This window comes from Loxodonta africana, chromosome 18 (genome assembly GCF_030014295.1).
Source record: "Loxodonta africana isolate mLoxAfr1 chromosome 18, mLoxAfr1.hap2, whole genome shotgun sequence".
NCBI lineage: Eukaryota > Metazoa > Chordata > Mammalia > Proboscidea > Elephantidae > Loxodonta > Loxodonta africana.
In genome coordinates, this window is record NC_087359.1 from 34,002,874 (window position 1) to 34,019,598 (window position 16,725).

Below are 16,725 nucleotides of genomic sequence, written 5' to 3' on the forward strand. Positions count from 1 at the left end.
ATCATTTATGCAACTAAGAATGATGATGCAAAAAGAGTTAGATAAATTATGCTACAGCCATATGATGGAATATTATGTAGCCACTTAAAGTTATGATACATATGTATATTTAGTGACATAGAAAAGTACTCATGGTAAATATTAAGATGAAAAAAGCAGGTTATAACTCAGCTTGATCTATTTCTATTAAAAATTAAAATGAAAATTGTATTCATGTGTGAATAGTCATAGAAAAGAGGCTAGAAGTCTATGTATTAAGATATTGATGTTGAATATCACTGGGAGTGAGATTATGAGGATAATGGGTACGCTTTTGTTATGTATCCTTTTTTAGTTCTTTTTTATGATGTACGTATATTAATTTTAAGATCAAGATTTAAAGAATAGATTATAGTTAAAAAAAAGAAAATTGTTATTAGATTAATAACTATGACTGTACTTTAGAAAACTAAAACATCTCAAAATACTTTAAAATCAATCTTTACCAGAGCACTCACATGAGACTTTAGGAGTTCAGATGAACTGGGAGTGCAGTTTTTTTTGTTCTTTTACTTTTTATTGAAATATAGCATACATACAAGTCAAATTTTTATGGCTGTTGTTCTGTTCTGTCTACCATTAAATACTCCTTACTCCTACTATTTAAGAACTTAAGGGAAAGGTCCTGTTTTCCCTTCTTCTACTTATTGCCTCTTCAGTTGAAAGGAGAGACAGAAAAAAGGGGAAAATGCCTGGGTAGCCTGCAATAGTCTCTTGATAGAGTTCTAAATTCTCTGCTATACAGTGTTTTTCCTGTCTTGGGGGGACCCAAAAACTGGGTGCTGTCAAGTCGATTCCGACTCAACAACCCTATAGAACAGAGTAGAGCCACCTCATAGAGTTTCCAAGAAGTGCCTGGTGTATTTGAACTGCTGACCTTTTGGTTAGCAGCTGTAGCACTTAACCACTATGCCACCAGGGTTTCCTTTTAGGGAGTGGCTTCCTAATATTAAGGAGTCATTTAGTTTCCCAGCTCTGTTAAGGCAACTTATTTTTTAATCTATCAGACCCACGTTTTGTCCCTCTGAATATTTTCAAGCACATTTAAAGCATAATTTGTCAACACCAAAAGAATCCAAGCACTTCAAAATATGAAGGCAAAAAAAATTAAATATCTTGCATCATGGTAAACAAATAATGTAGTTGTAGGCAATTTTGAAAATAATGACTGATAAGAAATGGCCAAAGCTATATCTAGAGGAAAATTAATAGTCCTAAATGCTTTAATATTGAACAACAGGGAAAAATAAATAAATAAGTATTCATTTAAAGAACCTAGAAAAGCAAAATAAACCTAAAGAAAGTGGGAAGAAGGCACTTATAAAGATCCAAATATAAGTGAATTATAAAGCACAAAAATAGTGTCTTTGTCCTACATTTAAATTGTAAAATTGATAAACCCAGAAACTTAGACTAGTGAAATAGACCTTGGGTGAGAGTAATGACAAAAGCAAATACAAATATACAAAACATAATGAAGCAGTATAAGCAGACGTAGGATAGATGAAGAAAATTGTAAGAATACTATGTAGCAACTTGTAAATCTTGATGAGATGGGTATTTTTTTTTTTTTTTTAAAACAAATTTTCTAAAATTGACCAAAGGACAGTGTTTAGGAAGAGGTGGATTGCTTCCATATTCATTCTATTTAAGACTACCATTACCATATGGACAACATTTTACACATATAGCCAAGTTAAAAAAAAAAGGCTAATCTTACTTATGAATATAGATGTAAAGGTCCTAAGTAAAAGATTTGCGACTTTAATACTAGTGTATTAAAAAATAATAAACCACAACCAAGCAGGGTTTATTTCTAGAATGAAAGTCTAATTTATTGTTAGAAAATCAATTAACATATATCACTACAATAGGAACACCACATAACATCTTAGTCTATGTAATTCATGAATTTTATATAGTCACCACACATTCTTTATGAAAAACCATTCAACAAGAATAGAAGAAAATTTCCTTACTTGATAAAGGACCTCTCTCAGAGATAAATTGCAAACATATTTTGTGTTGAAACACCAAATGCTTCTCATTAAAACTGGGAATAAGACTTGGCAACCATTCAACAGTGTTCTGGAGGTTTCACCCAGAAATATGGAAGGAAGATAACCAACTGTGCTCTGCAAAGAATTACAGTTGTCTCTAAGAGGTGAAAAAAGGATGTAAATTTATTAGAGAGTTTGAAAAGTTGATTGGAATACAAGATAAAAATAATACATAATAAGAAAACAATTTTAAAATATATTTTAAAAGACCTTATTCACAGTTGCAGCGAAATCTATAAAGTAAACAGAAATAAACCTAGTTAGAACTGTGTAAGATTTATATACATGAACATCCATTCACAGGTAAATGAATAAACAATTTGTGGCATACCCATATAACGAGTTACTAACCAAACCAAATCTATTGCTGTCAAGTTGGTTCTGAGTCATAACAACCCTATAGAACCGAGTCAGACTGCCCCATAGGGTTTCCAAAGCTGCGATCCTTACAGAAGCAGACTGCCACATCTTTCTCCATTGGAGCAACCGATGGGTTTGAACTGCTGACCCTTGGGTTAGCAGCTGAGCAGTTAACCACTGCGCCACCAGGACTTCTAATGAGATACTACTCAACAACAAAATGAATAGACTGTTGATGAATATCAATATAATTACGCTGAGTAAATGAAGCCAGACCAAAAAAGAGTACATACTTTGTTTCCATTTATATAAAATTCTAAAAATGCATGTGAATCTATAGCGACAGAGGGCATATCAGTGGTTGCCTGGGGCGTGAGATTGAGGGATGAGTTATGAATAAGCATGAAGAAACTTTTGGGGGTGATGGATGTGTTCATCTTCTTGAGTGTGCTCATGGTTTCACAGGCGTGTATAGTACATATACTAATCTCAAACCTTATCAAATTTTACATTTTAAATATGTGAAGTTTATAGTTCATTACTTATACCTCAAAGATGAAATATGAAAAAAGAAGATAAAAGAAATATAGGTTAGACATCAGGGAAGATTTTTCCGATAACAGGACTATTATCTAAAATGTGATACACGGAAAGATGTCTTCTAAATGACTTAAAAATTGATCATTTTTCATCTGTAAACCCACTGGAATGCACTATTTAATAGTAGCTATTATTTTTTGTTTTTTTATTATTAATTTGGAAACTCTGGCTGGTGCAGATGGTTAAGCACTCAACCACTAGCTGAAAGGTCAGCCGATTGAACCCACCCAAAGGCGCCTCGGAAGACAGACCCAGCAATTTGCTTCCAAAAGGTCATAGCCTTGAAAACTCTGTGTACCACAGTTCAGTTCTGATGTACATAGGGTCACCATGAGTTAGAATTGACTCAACAACAGTAACATTATTAATTTTAAAAGCATGGGTGAATATATCGCTGTTGAGGACTTTTTAAACATCACTCAAAATAGTAAAAAAAAAACCCAAAAAAACAGGCAAATAAAGGGAAACACTCAGAAGTGTGACCATATAAAAAACCATATATTCAGAAACAAAGGTAAAAGAGAGTGAACAAACTTGGCAAACTGTTTCCAGCTATATCAAATTAGGATGGTCTGAGTTACAGGTAATAGTGAACCTTTGCAGAAAACCTGGTGTGGCTTAAATAATAAGGAAATTTATATCCCATTGTAACTGGAAATGCAGAGTTAAGTTCTCCAAGGTGAAACCAGTGACTCCTGGGATCTTCTCTCTGCTCTGCCATCCTCAGCACAGACTGCATTTTAAGTCCTCTTCTATGCTGAAACGTGATCGCTCGTAGCAGTTAAGGCCATATACTTTCCTGCTCATGTTCAGTTGAAGATACAAACAGAAATTCAGCCTAGACTATAATTCTTTCTCTTCAGTCTGATTGAGACAGTGTAGGTCATGTCCTCACTCCTGGACCATTGGGCTGTGCGTGATGGAGCTGGGACTGGGGAGGACACTGAGCAGAATCACGGTTCTGTTAGGAAGGGGTGAAGTAGGCATTGGGTAGGCAGCCAACTGTGCCCACTGCATACGCATGGGCAGGCAGGGGTTGTGATATTTGATGGATAAAATGTAATCAAATCATTTAAAGGAATTTCTAGGAGCATAGTAGTTTTTCCATCAGAGTTAAAAACAGGTAGTCAAAGTAGGCTTTTTGAAGAAACAGGCCTGTTTCATTAAAACTGTTTGTTTTCTTAACAGAGACTCTGGGGATGTTGCAGCTCTCAGAGGGTGAGTTCAGCCAAGAGGCTTTCTTTTGCTCTGTTTAATGCATCTTTATCCTCTGGCCATTCAGTCACCTGCATGTTTGGTTCTTCTCCTATGATTCAGATCCCGGAAATTTAACATTCTGGGCACAAACACAAAAGTGATGAACATGGAAGAGTCCAACAATGGCAGCCTGTCTGCAGAATTCAAGCACTTGGTATGTGGGAGGAGCCCACTTTCCCTTCACAAAGGGCACCTGGCAGTGTGAGAGGCTAGGAGAGAGCCTTTCTGATGGGTATACTTTTTGCTTTTCTTGCAGACCCTGAGGGAGCAAAGATGTGGTAATGGGGGCCGAGCAAATTGTGATGTAAGTTTTGTTGGGGATGACAGCCACCTGGGAGGGTTTTCTTTGAGGTGGAGAGAAAAGTGAGCCTCCCATTGCCCAGGATTAGGGATGTCAACCTGCGGTTTCAGCTGTAGTGATTCAGAAAAGTGACCATGAGCTAAGTGACATGATCAGAAGCCACCTTCTGTCCCAGGAGTTAGGTCATTGTTGAGGAGAGATGGAAAGTCCCTTGCTGGGTAGTTATCCACACCCCTTTGATAGAAAAGAACCTTTCCACCTTGTCTGGGGCTTTCCAAATTCCCCTTCCAACTTCTGCCAGCCAACTGAATTGCTCCTCTATTTATTAAACAATCAGTACACATATTGTTTTGTGACTTTGGTTGCCAACCCTGCGACGTGTCAACCTCTCCCCTTCTCGACCTTGAGTTCCCTATTTCCATTTGTCCAGCTTTCCTATCCCCTCCTGCCTTCTCGTCCTTGCCCCTGGGCTGGTGCGCCTCTTTAGTTTTGTATACATGGTTGAACTATGCGTGTTTTCTTGTTCTTAATTCCTCTTGTTTCTTCTTTGCCTCCCGTTGGTTCAGGTATTGGATCCTTAGTGTCAGGAAAAAACTTTATTTTAGGTAAATGTGAGCAAAAACTAGTTCCCAGTCTTTTTAAAAAATTGTGATACCATGTTCTTTTTCTGATGTTTGTGTACTTTCTATCTCTTGAGACTGTCTTTCCTCTCCTGTAATGTGTAGCAGGCTTAAAAAAAAAGAATTGAATTGAATTAGAACAATCTAATACTTGACAGGAATTAAAGAGTGAGGTAGTTTATATGCAACAATATTTTAAAAATGTACGTGGCATATCTGTTTAGAAAAAAGCAAGATGCAAAATAATTTGGGTGGGATGTTAATATTTTTGTTTAAAAGAGACACCACGAACTGTTTTATATTTAGTCACATAGGCATTAAAAAATTCTGAAGAATTATACACCAAACAGTGCTTATATATTAGTGCTGTTCTTAGTATTCAAAGCAACTCTAAACTATTTCTGTACTATTTGCATTTTAAATCGAACATGTATTACTTTTGTAATCAGAAAAGGAGTACTTTAAAAATGAATTGGAATTCTGTTTCTGAGAATTAATTGCTAACTCCTGTTCAAAATAAGATTGCTATGGTGCTGGCTGGAGTTTAAATCGTTACACTCACTTTGGAATTTGGCATTATAAAAATGAACATGCCCTATAACCCAGCAGTGTCACTCCCAGGACGTTGCAATAGAAAAAGCTTTACACATGTGCACCAGGAGACATGTACAAAATGTTGACAACAGCCTGTTTGTAAGCCCTAAATACAACCACATAAATACCCATCAACACTAAAATGGATAAATGATTTGTGGTATAGTCATATGACGGGGTACTTACTCTACAGCTGTGAAAATGAATAAATTATGGATACCCACAGCCACATGCATCCATTTCAGACTGAGTGAAAATCACAGAAGAAAGAATACAGAGTCTGATTCCATGTATGTAAGGTTCACAAATATCCTAAATAGTACATAGATTGTTTAGAGATACGAATGTAGTGAACTGTAAAGAAAAGTTAGGAAATGATAAACCCAAAAGACAAAATGGTGGTTATTTCTGAGGGAGGAGGGGAAGGGATAGGATTGAGAAACCAAAAACCAAAACCAAACCCAGTGCTGTCGAGTCGAATCCGACTCATAACGTTGGAGAGTGTTAGCGTTAAAGGGACCATATCCTCAGAGCTGTGTTGTTGGTGGCGTTTCCATGGCAGCCAGGTATATTTTCCCTTCTTAGTGTAGTAAGGCGGTGGCACATCACCTTCCTTGGCTGCGGCTCTTGGTACCAAATGCGATTCTCTGAATAAGGGAGTGTCCTTTTTGTTATCATAGGCCTCCCTAATTGTGACCGAGGAGCTGCACCTGATCACTTTTGAGACTGAGGTATATCACCAAGGCCTCAAGATTGACCTGGAGGTGAGTTCTGTAGCAGAATTGGGGGTGGAGCAATGTACAGGGCTGATTCTGGACAAGAACTTTTAGTTGGAATTGTTACTAGTGAAGGTGCAGTGGTTACTCTTTGCTAAGAGCATTGTGTTCTTTGGCCCTTTTTCCAAAAATATCCTTGGCATCTCAGCTGAGAATAAAGTCTTCTTGAGTCCTTAGAAGATACATTCCATGTACACTCAACTTTAAGCAAACGTGATATGAAAATCTGTATTTAGAAATTGATTATGAGTGACTTTATGAAGTTTCAGCAAAATAGTCTTTAAACAGCCAGTGGTTTTACTGTACAGAAAATCATGGCATTTAAATCTCTTTTCCCAACTTTCTTGACCTTTAAATTAAGATAGACCTGAAAAAGCAGGAATACTACTCCTTGATTTCTGGGACCTCTCTGTTTAATGGGAAGGTAGAGGTTCAATTCTTGGAGAACGTCATCTAGATTTTATAAATGGGGATCCCAAGGACTGTGGGTCACACTTTCCACAAGTCTGTGTTTACAGTGATTACATTTGGACATCAACCCAAGTCCCTGAGGTCTCTCTCCAGAATTCCTTCTACTCTGATTGTCAAACTGTCTCAGTCACACCCCTCTCCTGGAGTTGGCAATAGCATGGTTTATGGCATGTCCTTTTAGTTTCTCTGTGAGATATGGATGGAGATATTTTGGAAGGTGTGAGGACCCCTCTGCACCCCCAACTCATTCTGCACTTACCCTACAGACCCACTCTTTGCCTGTTGTGGTGATCTCCAATATTTGTCAGATGCCAAATGCCTGGGCTTCCATCCTGTGGTATAACATGCTGACCAACAACCCCAAGGTTAGTGTCCCATTCTCTGGAAAGCTGTGTCTTCTTGTGACTTCTCATGCCTAGAAGTTGTTGTAGTACCTAGTGTGGGCCATTAAACACCATCCTTTTTTCTCATCTGAATTAGCAAATGTGTTTTTCATTTTTAATAGAACGTGAACTTTTTTACCAAGCCCCCAATCGGAACCTGGGATCAAGTGGCCGAGGTGCTGAGCTGGCAGTTCTCCTCCACCACAAAGCGAGGGTTGAGCATTGAACAATTGACTACGCTGGCAGAGAAGCTCTTGGGTCAGCATTTTACCTCTTCTCCCTCCTGTCCTCCTGAGAGAAGGAACTGGACCCATGGGGCTATTCACTCAGGAGATATTTCTTGAGCATCTGCCTTGAGCAAGGAAGTGTGCATCCTGGTGACCCTTTTTATGAGGTGGGAGGCAGATTTCTTTTCTGTTGGTGGCTGTCTCTCTCACCCTTCCAGAGTACTACTTCGTCTAACCTTAGGGAGGTATTTTAAGTGCATGTTAGAAGGCGAAGCTAAAGGCTTGACATTCTCTGTCCCCATATTAAATAAACTGTAGGCCTGTTTTTAAGTTTTTTTTCCTGAAAAAAAAAAAATTTTAGTAGAATATTTTATGTGCTACCTGGGCTATAAGTAGATACGTCCTGTGCTGCCACCAAATGTTACTCTCTAGCAGCAGCTGTTAGCTTGTTAGTGTGTGCTGCTGGTCCCAAGACTGCGACATGAAGCTGGGAGGGGCAGGGGAATTTGTTGCATCATCTACCATGTCTGCTAGGCCAAACAACAGCTCAGGAGGGTTCCATTGATGAGGTCAGGGAGGCGTGAGTGTGTGTATGTGTGTGTGCGTGCACATGCGTGCTCTGTGGTGACAGTGTGCTCAACTACATGAAAACCAGTGGTTTCATGGCCCAGAGTGGGATGAAGGGATGTGTGTGTCCTAAGAAGATCTTGAGTCAAAGTTGAAAATTTTACTACTTTATCCTTTTTTTCCTCTTAGGACCTGGTGTGAACTACTCAGGGTGTCAGATCACTTGGGCTAAATTTTGCAAAGTAAGTGATCTTATTAAATCCATGTGATCACCTCTTGGAAGGGGGTGAGAGTGCTTACCTGCTAGGTTACCATGGGGGCTGCTGGTCCTGAAGGCCCTGAACTCTCGGTCCAGCAGCCAGTAGGTCCTGCTCGAGGGGAGGTGAGCCTGAGCTATAGCTGCTTGAGGACTTGGGTGGTGAACTGTGTTGTCTCTAGGAAGGAAAAGGCGGGGGACATGATGGTGGCTTCGGCTTCCTATTGTCGTCTTTTTCCAGGAAAACATGGCTGGCAAAGGCTTCTCTTTCTGGGTCTGGCTGGACAATATCATTGACCTTGTGAAAAAATACATCCTGGCCCTTTGGAATGAAGGGTAGGTGGACACTCGTGTCTGGTAGAGAGTGTATATGTGTAACCAAGTCATTTGCTCTCAGCAAGCCAGTGTCAGAGGATCCAAACATTGTTGCACCTCTCTGGCTCCAGGTACATAATGGGCTTCATCAGTAAGGAGCGGGAGCGGGCCATCCTGAGCACCAAGCCCCCAGGCACCTTCCTGCTAAGATTCAGTGAAAGCAGCAAAGAAGGAGGAATCACCTTCACTTGGGTGGAGAAGGACATCAGCGGTAAGCTGGGACCTCACCCACCCCACCTGGTGGCCATTGCTGCTGCTGCCATGGCTGCTACTAGTTTTGAGCACCCACTGCCCCCTAGTGGGCACAGATGGACTCTGACTCTCCTGCCTGAGATTTGGAAAACATTTCTGAGATTTTTTTCTTTTCTCTAAATTTTTTCCAGCTGAAGGATTTGCTTGCCAATTTTGTTTTGCTTGCTCCAGTGACTAAGAGTTACCTAGAGATTTTCTATTTTAAATTTTATTCTTTGTCCCTTTTCTTCCCTACCCTGTTAATATATCTCATGCAAACAGTTATTCAAGTTTATTGCCTGTGAACTAATTGGGTAGCCTCTCCAAAAGCCAGCTGGCACGTATCGACAGTCCCAAGCCACTGGGTGGGATACTCAGGGTCTCAGGCTCTGGAATGGCACAAGTCCTTCCCCCTAGAGGAAGGATAAATCAGGTAATGTTTTTTCTGAGATTACCTAGAATATAGGCTCCCTTACTTTCCCTTTCCTTTCCCACAACAGGTAAGACCCAGATCCAGTCTGTGGAACCATATACCAAACAGCAGCTGAACAACATGTCATTTGCTGAAATCATCATGGGCTATAAGATCATGGATGCCACCAACATCCTGGTGTCTCCGCTGGTCTATCTCTACCCTGACATTCCTAAGGAGGAGGCGTTTGGAAAGTATTGTCGGCCAGAGAGCCAGGAGCATCCTGAAGCTGACCCAGGTAGTCGTTGATTTTCCACATTTTAGGGATTGAATTCTGGGAAAAGTAGGAAATTGCAGACTACTTGGAGGAGAGACAGGTACTGTCTGAATGGCCTGGGAGATCTTTGTTACTCTTTATGGGAAAGAACTCTGTAGTGCGTGCTTTTTGGGGTAGCTGATGGGATTAGAGAGAGGAGAGGACTCAGTCACCAGTCTCTGACCCAGAGGGAGCACACCAGAGTAAAGGGGAAAATAGCACACACACCCCCATTCAAAGCACCCCGAAAACACTGGAAGAGAGAGTGAAGGCAGAGGTCTTCAGCAACAGGATCCCCAGAAGCACAGTGCTTCTTGCATAGTAGATGCCAGAAGATTTGCAGCTCACACCTCAGTCTAGGATGTTTTCATTTCCCCATCGCTGAACAGTGTAAGCGGTGTCAAGTGGGATGAATAAAGGCGTTCTGAAGAAAATGATTAACAGCAGAGTGGGGGGGAGAGTAGTGTTTGAAGGAGAAGACGAAAACTGCTGGGAGTGACATGCCATTGGTATTTATAAAGTGCAGCTGCTGAAATGAAGATTGTTTTAATGTGCAGGAGCATATGTGTTTATAGAAATTATTTCACATTAAACCTGTAATCTTTGCTCAGTGTGGAGGGAGCAGAGCCCATGGTCTGTTCCCGTTCAGTATTTGTTGCTTTGACCCTTTGGGTTCTCCATCCAGATCCTGATGAGGAGTCTTTGATTTGCCATTCATTGTTTTTATTTAGGAAGCTCTGGTAGCATAGTGGTTAAGTGCTACAGCTGCTAACAAAGAGGTCGGCAGCTCAAATCCACCAGGTGCTCCTTGGAAACTCTATGGGGACAGTTCTATTCTGTCCTATAGGGTCGCTATGAGTCGGAATCGACTCGATGGCAGTGGGTTTGGTTTTTTGGTTTGGCTTTTATTTAACTTTTATTATTTGTAGAGTCATCTGTGGACTCTTTAAAATGATCTTTTGAGGTTAGCTGTCTGCCCTAGTTGTTTTTTTAAAAAAACCATCTTTGTACAAATAAAACACAGACATAAACCCACCAGCTTCCCTTCCACTTTTTCATAGGAATCCTCTCTGAGAAATTTCTTGGGGTGGGGAAGGGTGGGGCTCAGAAGAAGGAATTAGAGCGAATTCACAATTGGCTTTCCTTTTCCCTTTGTTCTGGTATTCAGTTTTGTTCATGCTGCAGAAGGTTTAACTCTCACTTCCTGTCTGCTACTTATCTCTCTTTCCATGTTGCGCTTCAGTTGGGACATCTGTTTATCAGCCTCTGTCGCGCTACTCTTTGTTCCTTCTGCAGAAGACGTTTAGATCCAAGTTCTAATGTTGCTTTTAGGATCCCAGCTCCCAATCTGAGGCTGTATCCTCCATTGCCTTGGGCTCATAGTCCTTTCCTGCCTGGAGGCAACAGTGTTTCCTCAGGGGCAGCATGCCAGTCTTGAGAAGGGAACTCAAGATGGAGTGATTTGCCTACATTATGGATTGTCAAGTGTAAGGAGTGTGCGCTGAGGGGCTCCTTGTGGGTGTGGTGATGGGGTCAGGGAATGTATTGTAGGGGCAGGGTGGGGTATGTGTGGAGACCCTGTATTAAAATGGGAGTCCTCAGGGAGAAGGATCTGTGACTGTTTCCTCTCCTGTTGTGAGGGAGTATTGTTGCACAAGTCTCTTTCAGAGAGAGATCATCTTCCTGGGATTCACAGCTCCTTCTTCCTTACGTCTCTACAGAAGCTGTTATGGCTTGAGGGAGAGATTATCAGCCTATAAATTAGATAAATAACATTTACAACCTTGTATGGGTTCATACGTATATCAGCTTTTAGTCTTCATTCTCCTTTTCTTCTACTGTTCCACCTCAGACTGAAGCAATTTTTCTCAGCCACTTTGATCACTAGGGAATTAAATCATTTTCTGCCTAGGGTGTCAGTCCCCTCAGGCCTGGGCCAAAGCAGGGGATTTATAGGACACCAGAACCCTGCCTCAGTAGCTCTTTTGGATTCTGCATTGAATTAACCTATTTCGTGGCCAAAAATAACCTCAGCTGGTGGTCTGAAGACCCTTTTTCTCAGATTCTCGTTATACTTTCCTTTTTTAAAATTGTGCTTTAGGTGAAAGTTTACAGAGCAAACTAGTTTCTCATTAAACAGTTAATACACATATTGTTTTGTGACATTGGTTGCCAACCCCATGATATGTTAACACTCTCCCCTTCTTGACCCGGGGTTCCCCGTTTCCATTTGTCCAGCTTTCCTGTCCCTTCCTGCCTTCTTTGCTTTTGGGTTGTTGTGTCCACTTAGTCTGGTTTACGTGGTTGAATTACGTGTGTTATTTTATGGAACTGTCTAATCTTTGGCCGAAGGGTGAACTTCAGTTCTGAGTTAAAGGGGTGTTCGGGGCCATACTCTTGGGGTTTCTCCAGTCTCTTTCAGACCAGTAAGTCTGGTCTTTTTTTGTGAGTTTGTATTTTGTTCTACATTTTTCTCCTGCTCTGTCTGGGATGCTGTATTGTGATTCCTGTCAGAGCAGTTGATGATGGTAGCCAGGCACCATCTAGTTGTGCTGGACTCAGTCTGGTAGAGGCTGCGGTAGTTGTGGTCCATTAGTCCATTAGTCACTTGTGTCTTTGGTTTTCTTCATTCTTCCTTGCCCCAGATGGGGTTGGACTAGTGGAGTATCTTAGATGGCTGCTCACAAGCTTTTAATTCTGCTCTAATTTTTATTATTTGCTTTCTTTTGGTGTCCGGGTGTTTCTTTTGTTGCTCTCTATTTGTTCAAGTTATGGGGATAATTCTTTGATTTTGGCCCTTTGCTTTCGGATGTGTGCACTTACTCTGAGGACTGCTTTAGCTGTCCCAAAGGTTCTGATAGGAGGTGTTTTCATTTCCATTGGATTCTGTGAATTTCTCTACTCCATCCATAATTTCTTCTATAGGCAGGTAGTTTTTTTTTTTTTTTTGCATTTTCACTTTTTTTTTTTTTTTTGTGCTTTAAGTGGAAATTTATAAATCAAGTCAGTCTCTCATACAAAAATTTATATACACCTTGCTATGTATTCCTGGTTGCTCTCTCCCTAGTGAGACAGCACACTCCTCCTCTCTACCCTATATTCCTGTGTCCATTCAGCCAGCTCCTGTCCCCCTCTGCCTCTTCATCTCACCTCCAGGCCGGAGCTGCCCACATAGTCTCATGTGTCTACTTGAGCCAAGAAGCTCACTCCTCATCAGTATCATTTTCTGTTTTATAGTCCAGCCCAATCCCTGTCTGAAGAGTTGGCTTTGGGAATGGTTCCAGTCTTGTATAACCCAGTAGTTTTTGAGCAAGGCGTTGTTCAGTTTCCATGTGTTTGATTTCTTTTCCCTGCTTTTTCTGTTATTGATTTCTACTTTCATGGTTTTATGGTCAGAGAAGATGCTTTGTAATATTTTGATGTTTTGGATTTTCTTAAGGCTTGCTTTATGACCTAATATTTGGTCTATTCTAGAGAATATTACATGCACTCACAAGCTTTTAAGACCCCAGACGCTACTCTTGGTGAAGTCTTTTGATGAGCATAAGTGTTTAATTTTTGAAGATCCTGGTCATCTAGCTTATCTTCTGGTGTTTGTATATTGTGTATTGTTGTATATGCTGTATATTAGGGCCCCTAGCATTGACCCTATTTTTTCTTCCATAGTCTTTATAGTTCTGGGTTTTATATTTAGGCCTTTGGTCTGTTTTGAATTAGTTTTTGTGTATGGTGTTAAGGGTTACACTTTCTGATCCACCAGTTCCTCTACCAACCCCAAGCTTTATAATTGCTTCTCTCGGCCCATCTTGCCCCATATACCATGCCTCCCATCCTGCCCCATATACCATGCCTTCCAAGTGAGTGCTTCACCTGAATTCCCCAGATTTTAGGACAGTGTCTCCAAGCTACTTGACTTTGGATATAAGCAAGCATTTAAAGTCTAAAATTCATTTACTCCAACCCTTACATTTCTAACTATAGAACAAGAATTATAAAAGACAGCGATCATAGACAATTGGCATCTCCTTCTTTCCCCTCCCTTTTTTTTCAATGCTTGAGAGAGAATGTGCCTTGCCCTAGGTTTCTTAGCTATTGAAGACGTAACTGGGCCCAGGTCTCTTGTCTTTCAGTCCAAAGTTAATTGTACTGTACCATAAAGAAGTCTTCCTTGTATATAGAGACTGCTTTTTGTTTGATGTATTTATCCAACTGGGAATTTACTAATACCAGCATCTAAAATGTAATAAAAAAAAAAAAATTAATGCTGGTAGGAGTAGAAGGTATAGCCCTTGGCATTGGAAGCACAAACATTAGCAGTCCCCATGTTCTCTTAAAAGACTCGGTGATGCTGGTAACTGAGCTGGACCCCATGCAAAGGCTACACAGGCATGATCCTATATGCAGAGAAGTTACCTAAGAGACGCAACGAGGCCAGAACAGAGTCCTCAGACCACAGATAGGCAGTTCAAGGTTTATACACTCTAGGGAGAGAATGCACACAGAGTTGGCCTTAGTCTGGGCTCGGGTGGCACAAGGGCGTGCTGACAGGTCTCTGTGGTCAGGAAAGCTTTGTGGAAGGAACAGTATATCAAAGGTATAAACACCTAGGACATCAAATAGTATACAAGGAGGGAAGGGCAACATGTCTGCTTCAGGACGTAGTGAACTTCAAGTTAGCCCTGGTGTGGCCAGTGGCTTCCTCCAGCCCATCCTCTGAGTCCCAGTCAGTAAGCTCAAGTTTTCTTTTCCTTCCTAGGTGCTGCCCCATACCTGAAGACCAAGTTTATCTGTGTGACACCGTAAGTGGCTTCTCCTCCCAAGTTTGCCTCCATTTCTAATGTCCTCATCCCTGGGAATAAAACACTGGGCAAGAGTTATCTCGTGAAGGGTTGGCAGGCCCTGGGCTATGTTTAGTACTCAAGTGACCTTGTGTGTTTAAAAAGCTTGAGCTTTTATTTTTCTGTTGGAGATCAGAGTTTGATGGCTTGTGTGTGTGTGTTCTGTTCTTTTTTTTTTTTTTTTTCTCCATTGTGTCTTGTCAACCCGGCCCTTTCCCCTCCTGCTGCTCCCCATTTCCTACAGAACGACCTGCAGCAATACCATTGACCTGCCGATGTCCCCCCGCACTTTAGATTCATTGATGCAGTTTGGAAATAATGGTGAAGGTGCTGAACCCTCAGCAGGAGGGCAGTTTGGTGAGTATTTGGTTGACAGACTTTGTCCTGTGAGGGAAGTCAGTTCCCTCTATGTGATGCTTGCTTGTAGAGTCAAGAGCTGGTCACACAGATGGTTAGAAGGAGGCTCTGCAGTAGAAACGGAATATGTGCCACGTGTGTCATTAGAAAATTTTTTATAGCCACATTTCTTCTAAAAACAGTGAAAAGAAACAGGTGAAGTTAGTTTTAATCATCTATTTTATTTAACCCAAGAAATCTAAAATGTTATCACTTGGACATGTAATAAAACATGAACAAGCGATTTGTACCTTCTTGTGTTTGTACTAAGTCCTTGAATTCCAGTGCGTATTTATGCTTGCAGCGCACCTGGGTTTGGACCAGCCACGTTCCTGGTGCTCAGTAGCCACATGTCAGGTGGCCTGAGGCTGCCGTATGGAGCAGGGCAGCCTTAAAGCTTCTTTAAAAATGGAGGGCAGGAGATTTAGAAACAGGTAGCGGTGATGGCTACACAACACGGTGAACATAATTAACGTCACTGAAGTGTACATGGAAAAATGGCTGAAAAGGCAAACGTTTTATATATGTATATGTCTCTGTGGTTAAAAAAAATAATAATAATTTGGGGGAAAAAAGGAGGGCAGGTTCCTGGGAGAGGAGAGTAAGTCTGGATTACCTGACCTCGTCTTGGCCTTAGGGGGCAGGAGGTGGGAGAACAGCAGCGGCCGAAGCTTCTGTTCTCCGAGGGGCCAGGCAACTGCCGCTGAACTGGCTTTCCTGTCTGTTTCTCCAGAGTCCCTGACCTTTGACATGGACTTGACCTCGGAGTGCGCTACCTCGCCCATGTGAGGAGCTGAGAACGGAAGCTGCAGAGAGATGTGACTGAGGCACCTACCTGTGTTCCGCCACCTTAAACAGCTAAACCCCAGATCATCTGAAACTCCTAACTCTGTGGTTCCAGACTTTTTTTTTTTTTTTTTTGATCTCCTACCTTTGCTGTCTTGAGCAATCTGGGCACTTTTTAAACTAGAGAGATGAGTGAATGTAGGCGATGTGCTTTTTATCTAAACGCAGCTGAGGATGCATTCTCTGAGTCCGTGATCAGGGGATGTGGGAGGCGGTGGCGGGAGGGAGAAAAAGGAAATGTCTTGGTTGTTTTTTTTTTGTTGTTGTTCCCCTGTCCTCCCTTCTCAGCAGCTTTGTGTTGGTGTCGGTGTTGGTGTTGTTAGACAAGTGCCTCCAGGTGCCAGCAGCTCCCCTCTGCCTGTTTCTATAAGCTAATGTCACAGGCTGCTCTAGCTACGTACTCCTGGCATCGCACTTTTAACCTTGCTAACATCCAAATAGAAAATAGGACTATCAAAGCCCCTAGGTTTCTTTTTTAATTTAAAAAAAAAAAAAAAAATTAAAGGGCAAAGGAAAAAACCCTTGTAGGCATAGCCTTTTCTGTATTACGAATACCCAGTTAATAGGCTCCCTGATGCTTTAGGCATTCAGCTTTCTTCGGGCTGATAATTTATAGAAATCTTGAAACGGGCTTCAGATCAAACCTTTAAAAGACATCTGAAGCTGTGGCTTAGCCTTTTGGTTTTGAAACAGGAAAGTTTAAGGATAACCTAAACATTTTAGACTTTTTTTTATAAACAAAATTTTTATTTTCCCCTTTAATGTGTTGGCCTATTTAAAATGGGTAAGGCTGGGCAGAG

The 16,725-nt window shown here is 41.1% G+C and overlaps 1 protein-coding gene across 7 annotated transcripts in view; it reads left to right on the forward strand.

Annotated features, from left to right (window-relative positions):
* Positions 1-16,454, forward strand: part of STAT3 (signal transducer and activator of transcription 3) — a 62,905-nt gene extending 46,451 nt beyond the window's left edge. For 4 of the 7 annotated variants that reach the window (XM_010594466.3, XM_010594467.3, XM_010594468.3 and 1 more), the window contains exons 12-24: positions 4,248-4,277; positions 4,377-4,470; positions 4,573-4,620; positions 6,512-6,595; positions 7,345-7,443; positions 7,584-7,719; positions 8,445-8,497; positions 8,753-8,847; positions 8,958-9,097; positions 9,618-9,830; positions 14,602-14,644; positions 14,928-15,040; positions 15,813-16,454. In XM_010594466.3, coding sequence (XP_010592768.1) covers positions 4,248-4,277; positions 4,377-4,470; positions 4,573-4,620; positions 6,512-6,595; positions 7,345-7,443; positions 7,584-7,719; positions 8,445-8,497; positions 8,753-8,847; positions 8,958-9,097; positions 9,618-9,830; positions 14,602-14,644; positions 14,928-15,040; positions 15,813-15,868 — 1,204 coding nt within the window. In that variant the 3' untranslated portion in view covers positions 15,869-16,454. The remainder of the gene's footprint in view (positions 1-4,247; positions 4,278-4,376; positions 4,471-4,572; positions 4,621-6,511; positions 6,596-7,344; positions 7,444-7,583; positions 7,720-8,444; positions 8,498-8,752; positions 8,848-8,957; positions 9,098-9,617; positions 9,831-14,601; positions 14,645-14,927; positions 15,041-15,812) is intronic. The other 3 variants (XM_064271074.1, XM_023553704.2, XM_023553703.2) reach the window with 3 other exon arrangements.
* The last annotated feature ends 271 nt before the right edge of the window (positions 16,455-16,725 follow it).